General features: G+C 31.6%; 2 protein-coding genes across 3 annotated transcripts; both read left to right on the plus strand.

The window, feature by feature from the left end:
- The first annotated feature begins 254 nt into the window (after positions 1 to 254).
- LOC124940138 (heat shock 70 kDa protein 14-like) lies at positions 255 to 6,009 on the plus strand. Its single transcript, XM_047480624.1, has 10 exons — positions 255 to 393; positions 565 to 1,774; positions 2,744 to 2,965; positions 3,087 to 3,182; positions 3,279 to 3,458; positions 3,604 to 3,798; positions 4,287 to 4,433; positions 4,524 to 4,673; positions 5,360 to 5,490; positions 5,564 to 6,009. Exons 2-10 carry the CDS (start codon positions 605 to 607, stop codon positions 5,742 to 5,744), a joined length of 2,472 nt encoding a protein of 823 aa, XP_047336580.1. The 5' UTR covers positions 255 to 393; positions 565 to 604; the 3' UTR covers positions 5,745 to 6,009.
- Positions 6,010 to 6,940: 931 nt separating this feature from the next.
- Positions 6,941 to 13,545, plus strand: LOC124940159 (polynucleotide 5'-hydroxyl-kinase NOL9). 2 transcript variants are annotated; one of them, XM_047480646.1, is made up of 10 exons: positions 6,941 to 7,134; positions 7,705 to 7,979; positions 8,543 to 8,640; positions 8,756 to 8,789; positions 9,927 to 10,096; positions 10,227 to 10,410; positions 11,040 to 11,220; positions 11,438 to 11,537; positions 12,705 to 12,832; positions 13,271 to 13,545. In XM_047480646.1, the coding sequence occupies exons 2-10, from the start codon at positions 7,810 to 7,812 to the stop codon at positions 13,322 to 13,324; spliced, it is 1,119 nt and encodes a 372-aa protein (XP_047336602.1). In that variant the 5' UTR covers positions 6,941 to 7,134; positions 7,705 to 7,809; the 3' UTR covers positions 13,325 to 13,545. The 2 variants fall into 2 exon arrangements, with proteins under 2 accessions (XP_047336602.1, XP_047336609.1); XM_047480653.1 differs by having other exon boundaries at positions 7,715 to 7,979.
- Positions 13,546 to 15,455: the final 1,910 nt, after the last annotated feature.

Consider the following 15,455-nt stretch of genomic DNA (forward strand, 5'->3'; position numbering starts at 1 on the left):
AAATGGAAATATTTTATTATATTTCGTCCATATCCCAATTCAATTCCTTTAATATCCTTGTAAGGTCAAATATTAGTTATTATAATGGAACTTAACCTAATATATTCAATATAAATGGGTAATGTAATGAATGGGCTTCACAACTTACAATATGTTAACCCATTTCCAATGGGCCAAGACGTAGCAGCTCATTAACAAAGAAAAAATGATATCTTTGTATACTATAGACTGCAATACACTTTTTAGATATTTCTAGAAGTTTCATTTCCAAATTGGATCCGAATTCTTTCAAGGAGGAGGTCCCATTGCTTAAGCCTTAAAACCCTTTCTCTCATCTCCACTCGCGTCTATCTTGAGTTGATTTCATCTGCCGGACCATTTGATCCACCAAAGGTATGAGTCAAAATCATCTCCTAGATCTGTTCATTCTTCTATTAAGATCTGCGGCGGATGAATGTTGTTTCATTTATGAAAAAAGAACTTCTTCATTGGGTAGCTTTAGTATATTTACATTGCTTGTTTCATTTACTGAATTGTTAGCATTTTGTTGTTTCACATTTACAGGGAAGTGACTAGTTTTGCTGAAAAAACCTAATTAGTCAGGATGAGCGTTGTTGGGTTCGACTTTGGTAATGAAAGCGGTGTTGTCGGTGTAGCAAGGCAAAGAGGAATTGATGTTGTGCTCAATGATGAGTCAAAACGTGAGACTCCAGCTTTGGTTTGTTTTGGTGACAAACAAAGGTTTCTTGGAATTGCTGGAGCTGCATCTAGCACAATGAATCCTAAAAATACGATTTCTCAGATTAAGCGACTGATTGGACGCCCATTTTCAGATCCTGAGCTCCAACAGGATTTGAAGTCACTGCCTTTTGCTGTAACTGAAGGGCCTGATGGATATCCATTGGTTCATGCCAGGTATTTAGGGGAGTCTAGAACATTTACACCAATACAAATAATGGGAATGATATTATCAGATTTAAAGAGCATAGCTCAGAAGAACTTGAATGCTGCAGTAGCTGATTGCTGCATTGGAATTCCTGTTTACTTCACTGATCTTCAGAGAAGGGCTGTTCTTGATGCAGCTAAAATTGCAGGACTACACCCTCTTCAATTGGTTCATGAAACAACTGCAACAGCTTTGGCTTATGGGCTTTACAAAACTGATCTACCTGAAAATGATCAAATTAATGTTGCTTTTGTTGACATTGGACATGCAAGTATGCAAGTTTGTATTGCTGGTTTTAAAAAAGGACAGCTCAAAATACTAGCTCACGCATTTGACCGGTCATTGGGTGGAAGAGATTTTGATGAAGTTCTCTTCCAACATTTTGCTGCTAAGTTTAAAGAAGAATACAAGATGGATGTCTCTCAAAATGCTAGGGCATCAATTCGACTTAGGGCTGCTTGCGAGAAGATGAAGAAAATTCTCAGCGCAAATCCTATGGCACCTTTGAACATTGAATGCTTGATGGATGAGAAAGATGTTAAAGGTGTAATTAAGAGGGACGAGTTTGAGGAAATAAGTAGTTCAATCTTGGATCGTGTTAAGAAGCCACTGGAGAAGGCTCTATTAGAAGCAAACCTAACTATTGAGAATATTCATTCGGTTGAGGTGGTTGGTTCAGGTTCACGTGTACCTGCTGTAATGAAGATATTAACAGATTTTTTTGGGAAAGAACCTCGTCGAACAATGAATGCAAGTGAGTGTGTTGCCAAAGGCTGCACTTTGCAGTGTGCAATCCTCAGCCCCACATTTAAAGTTCGAGATTTCCAGGTAAATATGATTCTAATAATTGAATTGTCTAATTTCACTACTCTTTTTTGCATAATCCTCCCAATCTCAATAATATTTAGTTTATCAATGAAGTCTTTTTTTGCTTTTCCTTAGGGTTTTTTCAAAAGTGTATGCCTTAACTCTTGTTTTTCATTGGGTAACTGATTGTTTAGTGGGGGTAATAATGGCTATACATCTAATGCTATTTTTTGCCCTGCTCTTACACTGCCCAGAGAGTTCAAGATATCCAAAGTATTGTTTATATAGTGTTTGGTAAAAATAAATTAGGTATAAGTTTATACCTTATAAGTTCAAGTGACATGAGTCTTGCCTAAGAGACCAAAGATCAAAGGTCTCGGGCTTGATTCCCATTAAGAACACGGTGAAGTGCGAAGTGCGAAGTGCGAATCATGACTGTTGGGGTTGTCCTATCTTCCTAAAATTAAAAAAAAACTTTTTATACCTTATACACTGTATAAATTTGTAACTAATCTTCTTAGGTAAGACTTTATTTGGGAAAAAGTTAAAGACTTTTCTTATACCTTTTAATTTTTATTTTTCAATTATACCATTTATTAATGTTATTATATTTAATTATTTATGACTATGGTAAAGAAAATGTATCCACATTTGCTATTATATATATTAATATGTTACAATGATTAGTATTTTCTTTTATACAATCAATTAATAATGATAAAATAAATTCATATTTTAATAGATAACTTGAAAATATATATTCCAATTAATTTTTATATATCAAAATCTTATTAATTATTAAAATATAATAATTAAGAATATTAAATAAGGTAAAAGCATTAACGACAATGAATAATTATAAAAACTTCATTATACCTCCTAATAGTTTATACCGGTTTCCAAATAGACTCAATAATATTATGCAATTTTCCCATTGTGATATCAGAACTTGTTTTTGTATTCTTCACTATACATTTTTTCCTACCTCAGGTCAATGAAAACTTCCCGTTTCCAATTGCTTTGTCCTGGAAAGGAGCAGTTGCAGATGATCAAAGTGGAGACATTGAGCAAACCAGTACTGTTTTTGTGAAGGGAAATCAAATACCTAGTCTGAAGGCACTCACATTCTACCGTCCTGGGACCTTCACATTAGATGTTCAGTATGCTGATGTTAGTGAATTGCAGGCACCAGCTAAGATCAGTACATACACGGTAATGGAGTTAAAACTAATGATTTCATTTGTGTAACATTATCAAAATAGTTTGGTTATTTTAAGGTTAGTGTTGTTTATTGTAGTAATTTCTTGACATAAATGTTTTCTCTTATAACTAGATTGGACCTTTCCAATCTACAAATGGAGAGAAGGCTAAACTTAAGGTCAAGGCACGCCTAAATCTTCATGGAATTGTTTCAATTGAGTCAGCAACAGTAAGTTTCTACATTGACTAGACTGTGTTGCTTCATACTAATATGTCACGTTAAACATCTTTAACTGGATACAATTCAATGGTTTTCCTTTATTAGCTCATTGAAGAAGAAGAGGTTGAAGTTCCAGTTGTCAAAGAGCCTGTTACTGTTGAGGCTCCTGGTGACGCAATCCCATCTGATGTTAACATGGAAGAGGCTAAAAGTGCTAGTGATGTTCCTGAAAATGGCGTTCCACAGTCAGGAGATAAACCTGTTCAAATGGAAACAGATGCAAAGGTAGTAGACTATTGATGTTAATTCTAATGGAAAAGATGACTTTTACTAAAAGTGCTAGTGATCTTTGTAATGCTATGCTTGCTATATAAAAGTATCTGAAGTCATAAATAAGATATTTCGATCATTATTGAACAAAAATGTGCAGGTGGATGCTCCAAAGAGAAAGGTGAAGAAAATAAATGTTCCAGTGTCTGAGGTAATTTATGGAGGAATGGCTGCTGCAGACGTGCAGAAGGCAACAGAAAAAGAGTTTGAAATGGCTTTACAGGATCGCGTCATGGAAGAAACTAAGGAAAAGAAGAATGCAGTTGAAGCTTATGTTTACGACATGAGAAATAAGGTATGCAATATTCTTTATCCTGTTTAGGGATTTGTTTGATATCATTTATTTGGATCAATATCACATCATCAAACACTTCTTCCATGAAATCATTCAAATCATCATCTTGTAACATTTTAATATATTAAATATAATTTAAGTTCATTATCCTTGTAAACTTGCATCAAAGGCATGTGTTTGTTTCATGTACTTTGAAAAATGACTCAAATTACAGCTCTTTAATCTCAATCCTTAACTAAATAATTTAAAGCATATCAAGATATTAACTAAGTTAACAAAAAATGGAAGTAGGAAGTAATTTAAGCATTTTCTAAAAGTTTAGAAAGCAAAATGAGCTATTTTCTGAAATCCAAGAAGCAAAATAAACCACTTTCACATCAAACAATTTTTTTTTTGAAGAACAGTTTATTTGAGCTGAGAAATAGATCAAACAAGCTCTAGATGTTCTTGGGCCTTTTAAGTTATATATGGTGTGGTTATACTTTCAGCTTTCTGACAAGTATCAAGAGTTTGTTGCTGAGTCGGAACGAGAAGGGTTCACTGTCAAACTACAAGAAGTAGAGGATTGGCTGTATGAAGATGGGGAGGATGAGACTAAAGGAGTATACGTTGATAAACTTGATGAACTCAAGAAGGTACTATTTTCAATTCATTTTTTTAATTCTCTCTGTCTTCTGAATTTGGAGGAATTTCTGTTGGCCTAACATCAAAAACCAAATTTGTAGCAAGGTGATCCTATTGAAGAGCGCCACAAGGAACATACAGAGAGGGGTTCAGTGATAGACCAGCTTGTGTATTGCATCAATAGCTACAGAGAGGCTGCAATGTCAACTGATCCCAAGTTCGATCATATTGAATTATCGGAGAAGGAAAAGGTATGGTACATAATTGGTTTTCTTATACAAAATGTATTAAGAGTTTTTTTCGCATATAATCTCTCTGTTTTACCTATATTAGTAACACCTTGTTTGGAAGAAGACCTCTAAATCACCATTGTGTTATTTTAGTCTAATTTATTTAAAATCTCTGATCAGAAGCCCCGGATTTGTTTTCAAACAAGAAGTCAGATTAAGTTCTTAAATTTTCCAAAACAAGCCTAACTTAAAAAAGTCTTCTTTCTCATACGGTGATCAGCTAGTTTATGATGAGTTAGTGTTTATCACTTAATATGCTGTTTGTTATGCATTTTTTAAATTTGGATAATGATCCATAAAAATCTACATTTGACTAAATTCACAATGATATCTATATCAAATGAAGCTAAAATTCATATTTTAATCCAGTTCTTGATTTAAAAAATAATCTTACACCAAATCAAAAAAAAATTACACTATAATCTCGATAGTGATCTAGAAAATAATCTGAATTATGATCCAGAAAATGATCTTACCATTTGACAATTTTTCAATGAATGAAAGATTGCAACAACATACCTGTTTCTTTAAAATTATATTTTTGGTTTAGTTATTAAAGTTTTATCTAAACTTACTTTCTCTCTTAAGTGTTGTAGAATTAAAGTGGTCATATGCAGATTTCTTACTATTACATATTGTATTTTCAGGTACTGAGTGAGTGTGTGGAAGCTGAAGGTTGGTTAAGAGATAAAAAGCAGCTGCAGGATTCACTTCCTAAATACGAACCTCCTGTTCTTTTGTCCGCTGACTTGAGAAGGAAAGCGGAAGCTCTAGACAGGTAAAGAAAATCTCCGATTAACAAAAGAAATGCAATTTTAACATTGTTTAATTTGATTTTGTTGTAATAACAGGTTCTGTAAGCCAATAATGGCAAAACCTAGACCAGCTAAGCCTGCTTCTCCGAAAACACCACCTCCACCTTCATCTTCTCAGGAAGGTAGTGATGAACAAGCAAATGCAGAAGAAAGCAATCACAGTAGCGTGAATGAAAGCGAAGAAGAACCGTCAGTATCTGAGCCTATGGAAACCTAAGCTTGACCATGGTAGTTTTCTCTGAAATCTCATTTTTTTGGGAGCTCCTTTTTTGGGGAAGAAGAAGCCGATATGCTGCAAATTAAAGGGCTAAGAAGCTATTCCCATGGTTTTGTTATCTTTATATTTGGTCAAATGTCATACAATATGTTTTTTTGTTAGCCATATTCCATTGTGTTTTATGTTTGTTTACTCTCCATGACATTACTACTGACTAAATCTTTCTTTTTTTTTCTTCCTATTTCATGTTTCCAGTTTATATTTCAAGTTATGGTTGTTTTGTTCTGAAATTGTTTCAGTTTTCTCTTGTCGTAGTCGTATCGATTGTATCGGCATTTCTCTTCCATTATTATGTATGGTTTATGATGATGAACAAAGCAAATGGTTTGGAAACTGGTTAGTTTGAAAGATTCAAATGTTATATTCCTTATGTAGTACATTAGTTGTTTAAAATAGATACTTTTTACTTTGTGAAAAGACATAAATGGTATTAACAATACAATGATAAAATATATATATTTTTTAAATATGCTTAGTTTACTATTTTGATTAATGGACTGATTTTATGAATGAAAGAGGGTTAAGAATGAAGAGAGTTCAATCATTCCAAGAAAAAAAAATTATATTGAAAATAAAAAAAATTAATTAGAAAAGAGAAATTATATATAATATATATATATATATATATATATATATATATTAAAAAATAAATTACAAGATGTTTGATATGTTAAATTATTTATATATATATATATATATATATTAGGAGCGAAAATAATATTTATATAAAATTAATAATAAAAAAGAGTATATATTTGAAAAAAAGTATTATTAGTGATTTTATAGTTATATATAAAAATAAATAAGTATGTAATATTATATATATAAATATAAAAATTAGTGAAAGATAAAATATATAAAAAAATATATTCGATAAAGATAAAATATATTTATATGAAATTAGTGAGAAAAATAATATATAAAAAAATTCTAATAGTTTTCTTTTCATTCTTAGAGTAAAATTAAATAAAAAGTTAATTAGGAGATATAAAATATTATATATATTTATATTATAAGAGAGATAAAAGAAAAATAAATAAATTGATTTTGTTCACATTAATTTTTAATTAGTATTGTGAGAATTACATAATTAAAAAATAAAATAAGTAAAAACCTAAAAAAATAAAATCAAACCCTTAAACCCTAAACTCTTTCTTTCTTCAAGAGAAGGGAGGACCGACGAAGAAGAAGACAACTAACTTCTCCGTCGTCATCCGCAGGCAATCAATCGGAACGCCATTAACTTACTCCAGTATCCATCTGATGTTGTAGTGTAGCTCCGACCGCCGTAATTCTAAGTTTTTTTTCCGATCGTTTGCTCCTACCTCAGGTCTCTCTCCTTCTATCTCTCTCAAATTATATATGTTATATCTAGATTGTTCTAATTTGAGGGTCAAAAACTATTCTGCTTCTGCGTGTTTGTATTTAAACTGTGAAAGAACCAACTCATAGCTGCTTCATATCTCTCACACAGCACTCACTCATTCACAGTAGTAAGATTTCTCACGCAAACTGGAGGGACGCTCCTTTATGTTATTGACAGGTCTTTCTGTGGTTCATCACAAACCCAGAATTTTATAAATCTCTAAAACCCATTTCAACCTCCATTCCTATTTTATAATTTTACATTTGGCTACTTTCTATCTGCATTTAGCATGGTTACCTCGTTTGTTTCTTTTTAATCCCTGGTATCTTTCCTTCTCTTGCATCCCATGCAATAAAATATTTGTATAGTAAAAATAGGGAGGAAATAAATACAATGGGATTGTGAAATCTTTGTTCACAGAGATGTATTTTTCCTCTTCTCTATCAAATAGGGTGCAAAACAAATTGCAATATCTTTTTCCTCTTCTCTATCAATATGAATTCATTTATTGATATTGATTATTTTGGTTTGTAGTTTCTTTCAGAGAGATTTATTGAAGCTTAAGGAGTTGTGCTCCATTTACAAGTGTCATATTCACAAACTGACAAGTGATAGAGGGGAAAGAAAAGAACTGCCAAAATGGAAACAAATTCATCAAGCATAATCATACCAGAAGACTGGGCCAATGCTGCTGACACGATAATTGATGATTCTGCCACGTCTTCTCCTCCAATTGCATTAATATGCGGCGCTAAAAATAGTGGCAAGACCACTTTCTCCCGCCACCTGGTGAACATTCTCCTTCAGAGGTCATCTATCTTCATCTCTTTCTTAGCACATGTTTTTTTGTTGATATGCAAGAATAGAGGTTTATTCTATCGATTAGAGATATTATTTATTTTTTCTACCCTGCTGATATTGGTATTACATCTTTAACATGTCTGGCTGTTTAATCAGATATTTCCATTGTTTATCATATGTTTTAGCATATATTTAAGATGCTTAATTTGATGTACAAGTTTCTTAAATTAAGAATATGATTTACCTTTCAATATACTACAGTTTGGAATTGGGCCTCTAAATCTCTAGGACTATATTCTGCAATTAGTTTGATGTACAAATTATTTATGTTTCCATGTCAAATAGATTCAGCAGCAATGTATGAAAACATTTAATTTTTGATATGTTTGGGACTCATGTGAATTTATTGTCTTGGCACTTTCTGGGTATGCTTTCTTGCCAAGATATAAATAATCTGTTTGATTTTCTTACCAAACTGATTGCTTTATATTTGAGCAAATCTAGATTTAGAAATTTCATTAATCTTTTGAGCCACATGTTAGTTAAATAAATAGTTGTGGCAAATTTATAGGTATAAGAAAGTAGCTTATTTGGACACAGATGTTGGCCAAACAGAATTTACCCCCCCTGGATTTCTCTCACTTACTGTAATTGACAAAATTACTCCAGGTATTAAGCATTGTTTGGTTGTCTACTCATATGCTCAACATTAATTTCCAGTTCTTGATTATTGTTTCAATTATCTCTTGTTGTACTAATTATTTTCTTTTCCTCTTCTAAAAAGATCTGATGGTCCCTTGCTTGAAAACTCCAGATAAGTAAGTGTCTAACACCTCTTGAACTTCTTATTTTTCATTTCCTAAGATACATTTTTGTATTCATTTGGGGAACTATTGATTCAATTATTGTTTGGCCAGTAGAGTGTATTCACTGCCATACAACTTCCACATAACCGGTCTAGTTATGATTAAACAATCATTAGTCAAAGAAAGAGACATTATGAACTTGAGTTATCTCTCTTCTACACTTGCATTCACATGTCTTCTATCATAACAGTCCTTTTAAAAGTGAGGGACTGGACACCCTTAGGAGGTGTGTGTTGATACGATGATCAAAAACCTACTCTTATTATGCCAAAAGTTAACCACCTTCCTTCACCATATATAAAAGTGAGAAATGTCCTAGAAATTCAACTGCCTAGACTGCTTGGGGAACTTACTCAATTTAAAGATTTTTTTTTTTTGAAAAAGGTCAACTTTTCATTGAAAGTAAAACGCAAGATGCGTTTAGTGAATTACAGATGGGAGGGAGAAGAGAAACAAAAACAAAGAACAGAAGGAGAAGAAAAAGACTAAATGCCAATAAGTTCAATTTAAAGAAATGAACATAGGGAAAAGGAGCTGAGATGATTAGGAAGTTGATTATGTTGTCAGTTGTTTGATACATTTTCTTTTGTTTTTGGAATTGTAAAAGAATTAATTTTCAATGTTATTCTTATGCATAATTGTTTAGATGGGAGATCTCATCAAATCTATCTCATTAGAAAAATCTGATGCATAAACAATTTGTTGTTGAAATTAAAAAGTAATTTCCGTGATTTGGTGACTATTTTTGTTCTACTGTACATTTATTTAGGGTTAACGACTTTCATCTAGAGCTTCCAAACAACACAGTTTTTAACTTTTAATGTGTTCAATATGATTATTATGCTTTATTCTTGTGCACAAGATTGTGTTATCACCAGAAAGTATTGCATTACACACAGTACCTGGTTTTGTAGAACTTGGAAACCCATAACTCGTCTAGTGAATCAACAATTGTTCCTATCTGTACAAACTACAAACAAACCATTGCAAATCAAACAAATTGTATGTAATTATTTGCTCCTTTTTTTTTCAATAAATACTATAACTGAATTCCGTTTTCTTGCTTTGTTGTTCCCTTCAAAATTTCAGATGTTACTTCTTTGGTGATATTTCCTCCAAACGGGATCCAAATATGTACTTGAAATATATCTTTGCCTTGTATGATTACTATCGGAAGGTTTATTGTGTTGGTAGCACCGATGGGAACCATAGAAACATTGGGGTGCCTCTGGTTGTCAATACACCTGGCTGGGTAAAAGGTTTTCTTCTACATGATTAATATATTGTTTTGCAGTATCATTTGCTTCATAATTTAATCGTTAGTTGTCAAAATTTTCTTTGATTTTGTAGTATGAAATGTCATTTATGATTTCTCCTTTGTTGTCTTAGGTATCGGTTATGACTTGTTGGTGGATATATTGAAATACATTTGTCCAACTCATGTGGTTAAGATTTGTATCTCTGCCGAGAGTAAAAACCTTCCGCCTGGAGAATTCTGGTTAGATGGGGGATATGATCCTGAAGTCACCCTCATTGAAGTCAAATCTGCTCGCCAGGATTCCTTACAAAGATCGTATGTTTAGCCTTCTTTGTTTTTATTAAAAGGAGTATAGCCTTCTGTTTTTATTTGTTGCTTGGGGTGGGGAGGATATCTACAATTGATCATCCAAAAACTAGATTCTTGCCCGCTTCTACCAATTGATGCTGTTTTGATCTAAAATGATGGGTCCAACCACAGTTATTATCTTTATGATTTTATAAATGTTTTTTTTTGTCAAATTACTTAATATTATAATTAGAATAAAAAACAAACAATCTCTTGCTGCAATGGCAAGTCAGAATTGGTCTCTTATGTGTATAAACTATCCATTTCTGCTCAAATTATTTGTTTACTTCCAATTGGGTCTTTGACTAATTCCCTATTATCAAATTGCTAGTGTTGACATGTATTTTTTACAAAATCAATATTTTCTTAAATTGTGTATTTAGTATCAGTTTGTTCCTCTAAATATCTTGGATCCATGTTGATTTGATTCTCAATTATATAATTCTCGTGGTACCTTACGTAGCATTCTTCTGTCCGATCTCACATTATGTAGTAGTTTTACTAGGATATGGGTCTTTTTTGGATGATACTGATTTGCTACCACAAATTTGGAAAAAGTTTTAACACACTTACATCTGTCTTGTGTTCATCTCAAGGGTACTTATACAAAAGGATGCACACCATCTCAGGGAATTAAGAATAATGGCTTACTTCAGACAATGCTTTCCGAATGATTCACCTATGAACACTATCAAGGAACTTGCCCGTGCATTGGCAGCGCATTCCCCTTATGAAATTTCTTTATCAGATATCAAGATTAAATATCTCCACTGTCAGGTTAGTTAAGTAGACATTGCTGTTGTCTTTCTTGTAAGATTCTTGCTGTCTGCTGTTCAGTTTAAATTTCAAGACTCAAAAGTCTACTCCATTCACCTTAAAATAACTTGGCAGTTTAATGATAATTATCTGTTAGATGGCTCTTTCTGTTCTATAGTATTCTTTGACTATTCCCTTAGGAGATACATGACTCATCTTTTCATGGTTTATGCATCAGATTCCAAATGCAGAATCTTTCTACAATTTGAATGCTAGCATTGTAGGCTTGGCTGTCAGTCCTGATGTTGCAGAGCAGTTGCCTCAGTGCGTTGGTCTGGGTATGATATTTTTTTTTTCCTGTTTCTTCTAGTTCCATCATTTTGACACTTATGATTTATGAAACATGAATTGATATTTACTAGTTAACTACAACTTTTGAAATGTGATATTTATGGCTAATTGCTAGCAAAATGAATCTGACAAGTTTATGCTTAACGGGCATAAAGTATAACATTTTGTGATATACGGTCCTAAAAAGTCTACATTCGAACTGTTTGTCAAAACAACCTAAAAGGCCCTTAAATAATCTAGGTCATCATGTATATGTATATATATGCCCTTTAAAAATATATTCTTCTATGTGTAACATCTTAATTACTCAGTTTTTACTCTAGTTTGGGAGATTTGTTAGTTTCTAAAACTATTATTATAGCACTGTTTTTTAATGTGTAGAGATGATAATGTGTGAGTTGAGGACATTAGAGATGTTTCCGTGAAATAGATTTCGTTCAATTCTATCATCCAAATTGATTTGTTTTTTCATATTTGAATTATATAATATTTAATACACTTGTTTTTAATTTTAATTGAATGAACTTATATTTATAGAGATGAATGTAAATCAAGATTATATATATGTATATATAAATGTGTATAAAAAAGAAGTATCACTTCACCTTTTAAATACAACCCTAAACCACTTGGAACATTTTGATAATAATAAACTGGATAGAAATGATCATGGGTACTTGATATTTTGGCAACATAGACGTGCAAAACTTGACAAGTTCCTATTGATTGACAATTTGTCCAATTATATCATCCCATGTTTTTTTTTGCTTTTCAGATTTTAATTGTATAAAATTTAAACTTTATTTATCATTTTTAATTGTATGAACTTTGAATAAATAAAGTGAAAAGGAAGATTTTGTTGTATGTTTGGATATAGATTACATAGTGAAACTATTTGATAAATTAGGTCCAGATTGCTATTTTGAGATCTATATGCTAATTAGGTCCATAGATATATTTCCAAGTTTCAACACTCCACCAAAGTGTTTGGTGGTAGAATTGCTAGACTTTTAACTATATGACTAATCTATAATAACCTTGCTCTAATTTTTGTATTTAACATTACGCAATGTGGTTACCTTGTGTATTTATTTATAGGGCCATTGAATTATTATTAAGTTTTTCATTTCTCATCTTTAATTTTCATGATTCAGGAATTGTCAGAAGCATTGATACTTCCAGACGTTTGCTGTACATAATTACTCCTGTTCTGCCCAATATTTTGGAGAAAGTTGATCTTCTACTTCAGGGACATATTCAGATTCCTACTTGTTTGTTACAGGTAAAATTGGGATATATGGTTCCACCAATAGTCTAAGACTTGCGATATTTAGTTTGTAATTGATGATGTCAAACAAGTTCTTATTCACAATTAGGGTTTGCTTAAAAAAACCAAAATATCTTTTGTATCAAAATAAACCCCCTTTTTTTTTTAACATACAAGACTATTTCGACATAACCCCATATCAAAAAGGTCTTAGACTGTTAACTAATTTGCAGAACACAAACTTGATAATGCTTTCTTCATGACTGTATTAAGGTTTATGATGTGAAAGCACAAAGACATAATAAATAAATCTCATAATTATGTATGTTGGAGAATTATATATTGAGAACAGTTATATATAGGTGTTATTTAATGAGTAATGATTCTAGCTAGCTCTTGCTTATTTTGAATATTTTTTGTTCTTATCAGCTCTTGTTGATTTTATTTTTTTAGGTAAAGGGCTGCATCTCACCTTACATGTCGGCAAATGTTCTTCCCATTGATTAACAAGTACATATTTCTTTTAAATGGTCATAAAGGCCCGGACCCATGATTTTGTAGTCTTGAGCTTTGCGCTCTACCCTAAGCTAAACAAGCCTTCTAATTAACAAGTATATTATATATTGTGTTTATCTATTCTTAATTTACCTTTAATTATTTGGTGATGCAATTTATCTTATTAAATTCATTTTTGATTGACTAGGCTTGATTGAGTCTCTAATTTGAAATCTTTCGATTGACAAATTGCATAAAGTTATAAATAGACATTTTATTATGGAACTTAGCTTGTGCATATGACTGAATTAATTTATCAATACTTGTGTGATTGTAAATGAAGAATTTGTTTGAGACAGTTGATGTTTCAACACCAAAAAAACATTTAGGGTGTGTTTGATGAGGGGGAATTGGAATTGGCATTGGCATTAGAATTCTAATTCCAATTCCATGGATTACAATTCTATTCCTATGTTTGGAAAAATGATAAAATTGTAATTCAATTCTTATGTTTGGGAAAATGATAGAATTGTAATTCAATTCTAATTCCAATGTTTGTAAAATAAAATATCGGTTCAAAATGTTAACTTTTAAAATATGTTTTCACGTTTTGGCACGTTTAATACGTTTTTAACAATTTTTCACACTTTTACACGTTTTAACACGTTTTTCACATTTTCACACGTTTTTCACATTTTTCACACGTTTTTCACATTTTTCACACGTTTTTCACGTTTTCACACGTTTTTCACGTTTTTCACGTTTTTCAAACGTTTTTTACGTTTTTCACATGTTTTTCACGTTTTTCACATTTTCACATTTTCACACGTTTTAACACGTTTTTCACGTTTTTCACGTTTTAACACGTTTTTACGTTTTCCACACATTTTAACACGTTTTCATGTTTTTCACACGTTTTTCACGTTTTCACACGTTTTTCACGTTTTCACACATATTTCACGTTTTTCACGTTTTCACACGTTTTAACACGTTTTACACGTTTTTTACACGTTTTTCACGTTTTTCACACGTTTTCCACACGTTTTTCACACGTTTTCACACGTTTTTCACGTTTTCCACACATTTTTCACGTTTTATACGTTTTTCACGTTTTTAACATGTTTTTCACGTTTTCAAACGTTTTCACGTTTTTTACACGTTTTTCACACGTTTTAACAAGTTTTTCACGTTTTTCACACATCTTTCATGTCTTTTTACACGTTTTTCACACGTTTTAACACATTTTTCACGTTTTCACACGTTTTTTTACACGTTTTAACACATTTTTCACGTTTTCACACGTTTTCACGTTTTTTCACACGTTTTTCACATTTTTGGAACATTTAACATGTTTCTGACATTTTTAATATGTTTAACATGTTTTTCACACGTTTTGATAGGTGTAAAACGTGTTAAACATATCAAAAACGTAAAAACGTGTTAAACGTATCAAAAATATGTTAAATGTGTTAAAAATGTGTCAAACGTGTCAAAAACGTAAAAAGCACGTGAAACGTGTCAACAGCGTGTTAAACGTGTTAAAAACGTTTTAAACGTGTTAAAAACATGAAAACGTGTCAAAACGTGTTAAACGTTCCAAACATTTGAAAAACTTGTTAAACATGCCAAAACGTGAAAAACGTATTAAACGTGTCTAAAATGTGGTAAACGTGTCAAAAACGTAAAAAAAAGTGTTAAATGTGTTAAAAACGTGAAAACATGTTAAACGTGTCAAAAGCGTAAAAAAATATGTTAAATGTGTCAAAAACGTAAAAACGTGTTAAACGTGTCAAAAACGTGTTAAATATGTGAAAAACTTGTTAAACGTGCCAAAACGTGTCAAAAATGTGGTAAACGTGTCAAAAACGTAAAAAAATATGTCAAATGTGTTAAAAACGTGAAAACGCGTTAAACATGTCAAAAACGTAAAAAAACGTGTTAAATGTGTCAAAAACGTGAAAACATGTTAAACGTGTTAAATATGTGAAAAACTTGCTAAACGTGTCAAAACGTGAAAAACATGTAAAACGTGTCAAAATGTGGTAAACGTGTCAAAAACGTAAAAAAAAACGTGTTAAATGTGTCAAAAACGTGAAAACGCGTTAAACATGTCAAAAACGTAAAAAAACGTGTTAAATGTGTC

Source organism: Impatiens glandulifera, chromosome 1 (assembly GCF_907164915.1).
Source record: "Impatiens glandulifera chromosome 1, dImpGla2.1, whole genome shotgun sequence".
NCBI classification, from domain to species: domain Eukaryota; kingdom Viridiplantae; phylum Streptophyta; class Magnoliopsida; order Ericales; family Balsaminaceae; genus Impatiens; species Impatiens glandulifera.

Bases quoted from the DNA above. Each gene is read 5' to 3' on its own strand.
- LOC124940138 (XM_047480624.1), top strand. From the start codon at position 605: ATGAGCGTTGTTGGGTTCGACTTTGGTAATGAAAGCGGTGTTGTCGGT. The intron at 3,183-3,278 runs GTAAGTTTCTAC...TTCCTTTATTAG, and splicing joins TTTCAATTGAGTCAGCAACA to CTCATTGAAGAAGAAGAGGT. The intron at 4,434-4,523 runs GTACTATTTTCA...CCAAATTTGTAG, and splicing joins AACTTGATGAACTCAAGAAG to CAAGGTGATCCTATTGAAGA.
- LOC124940159 (XM_047480646.1), top strand. From the start codon at position 7,810: ATGGAAACAAATTCATCAAGCATAATCATACCAGAAGACTGGGCCAAT. The intron at 7,980-8,542 runs GTCATCTATCTT...GCAAATTTATAG, and splicing joins GTGAACATTCTCCTTCAGAG to GTATAAGAAAGTAGCTTATT. The intron at 10,411-11,039 runs GTATGTTTAGCC...GTTCATCTCAAG, and splicing joins CAGGATTCCTTACAAAGATC to GGTACTTATACAAAAGGATG.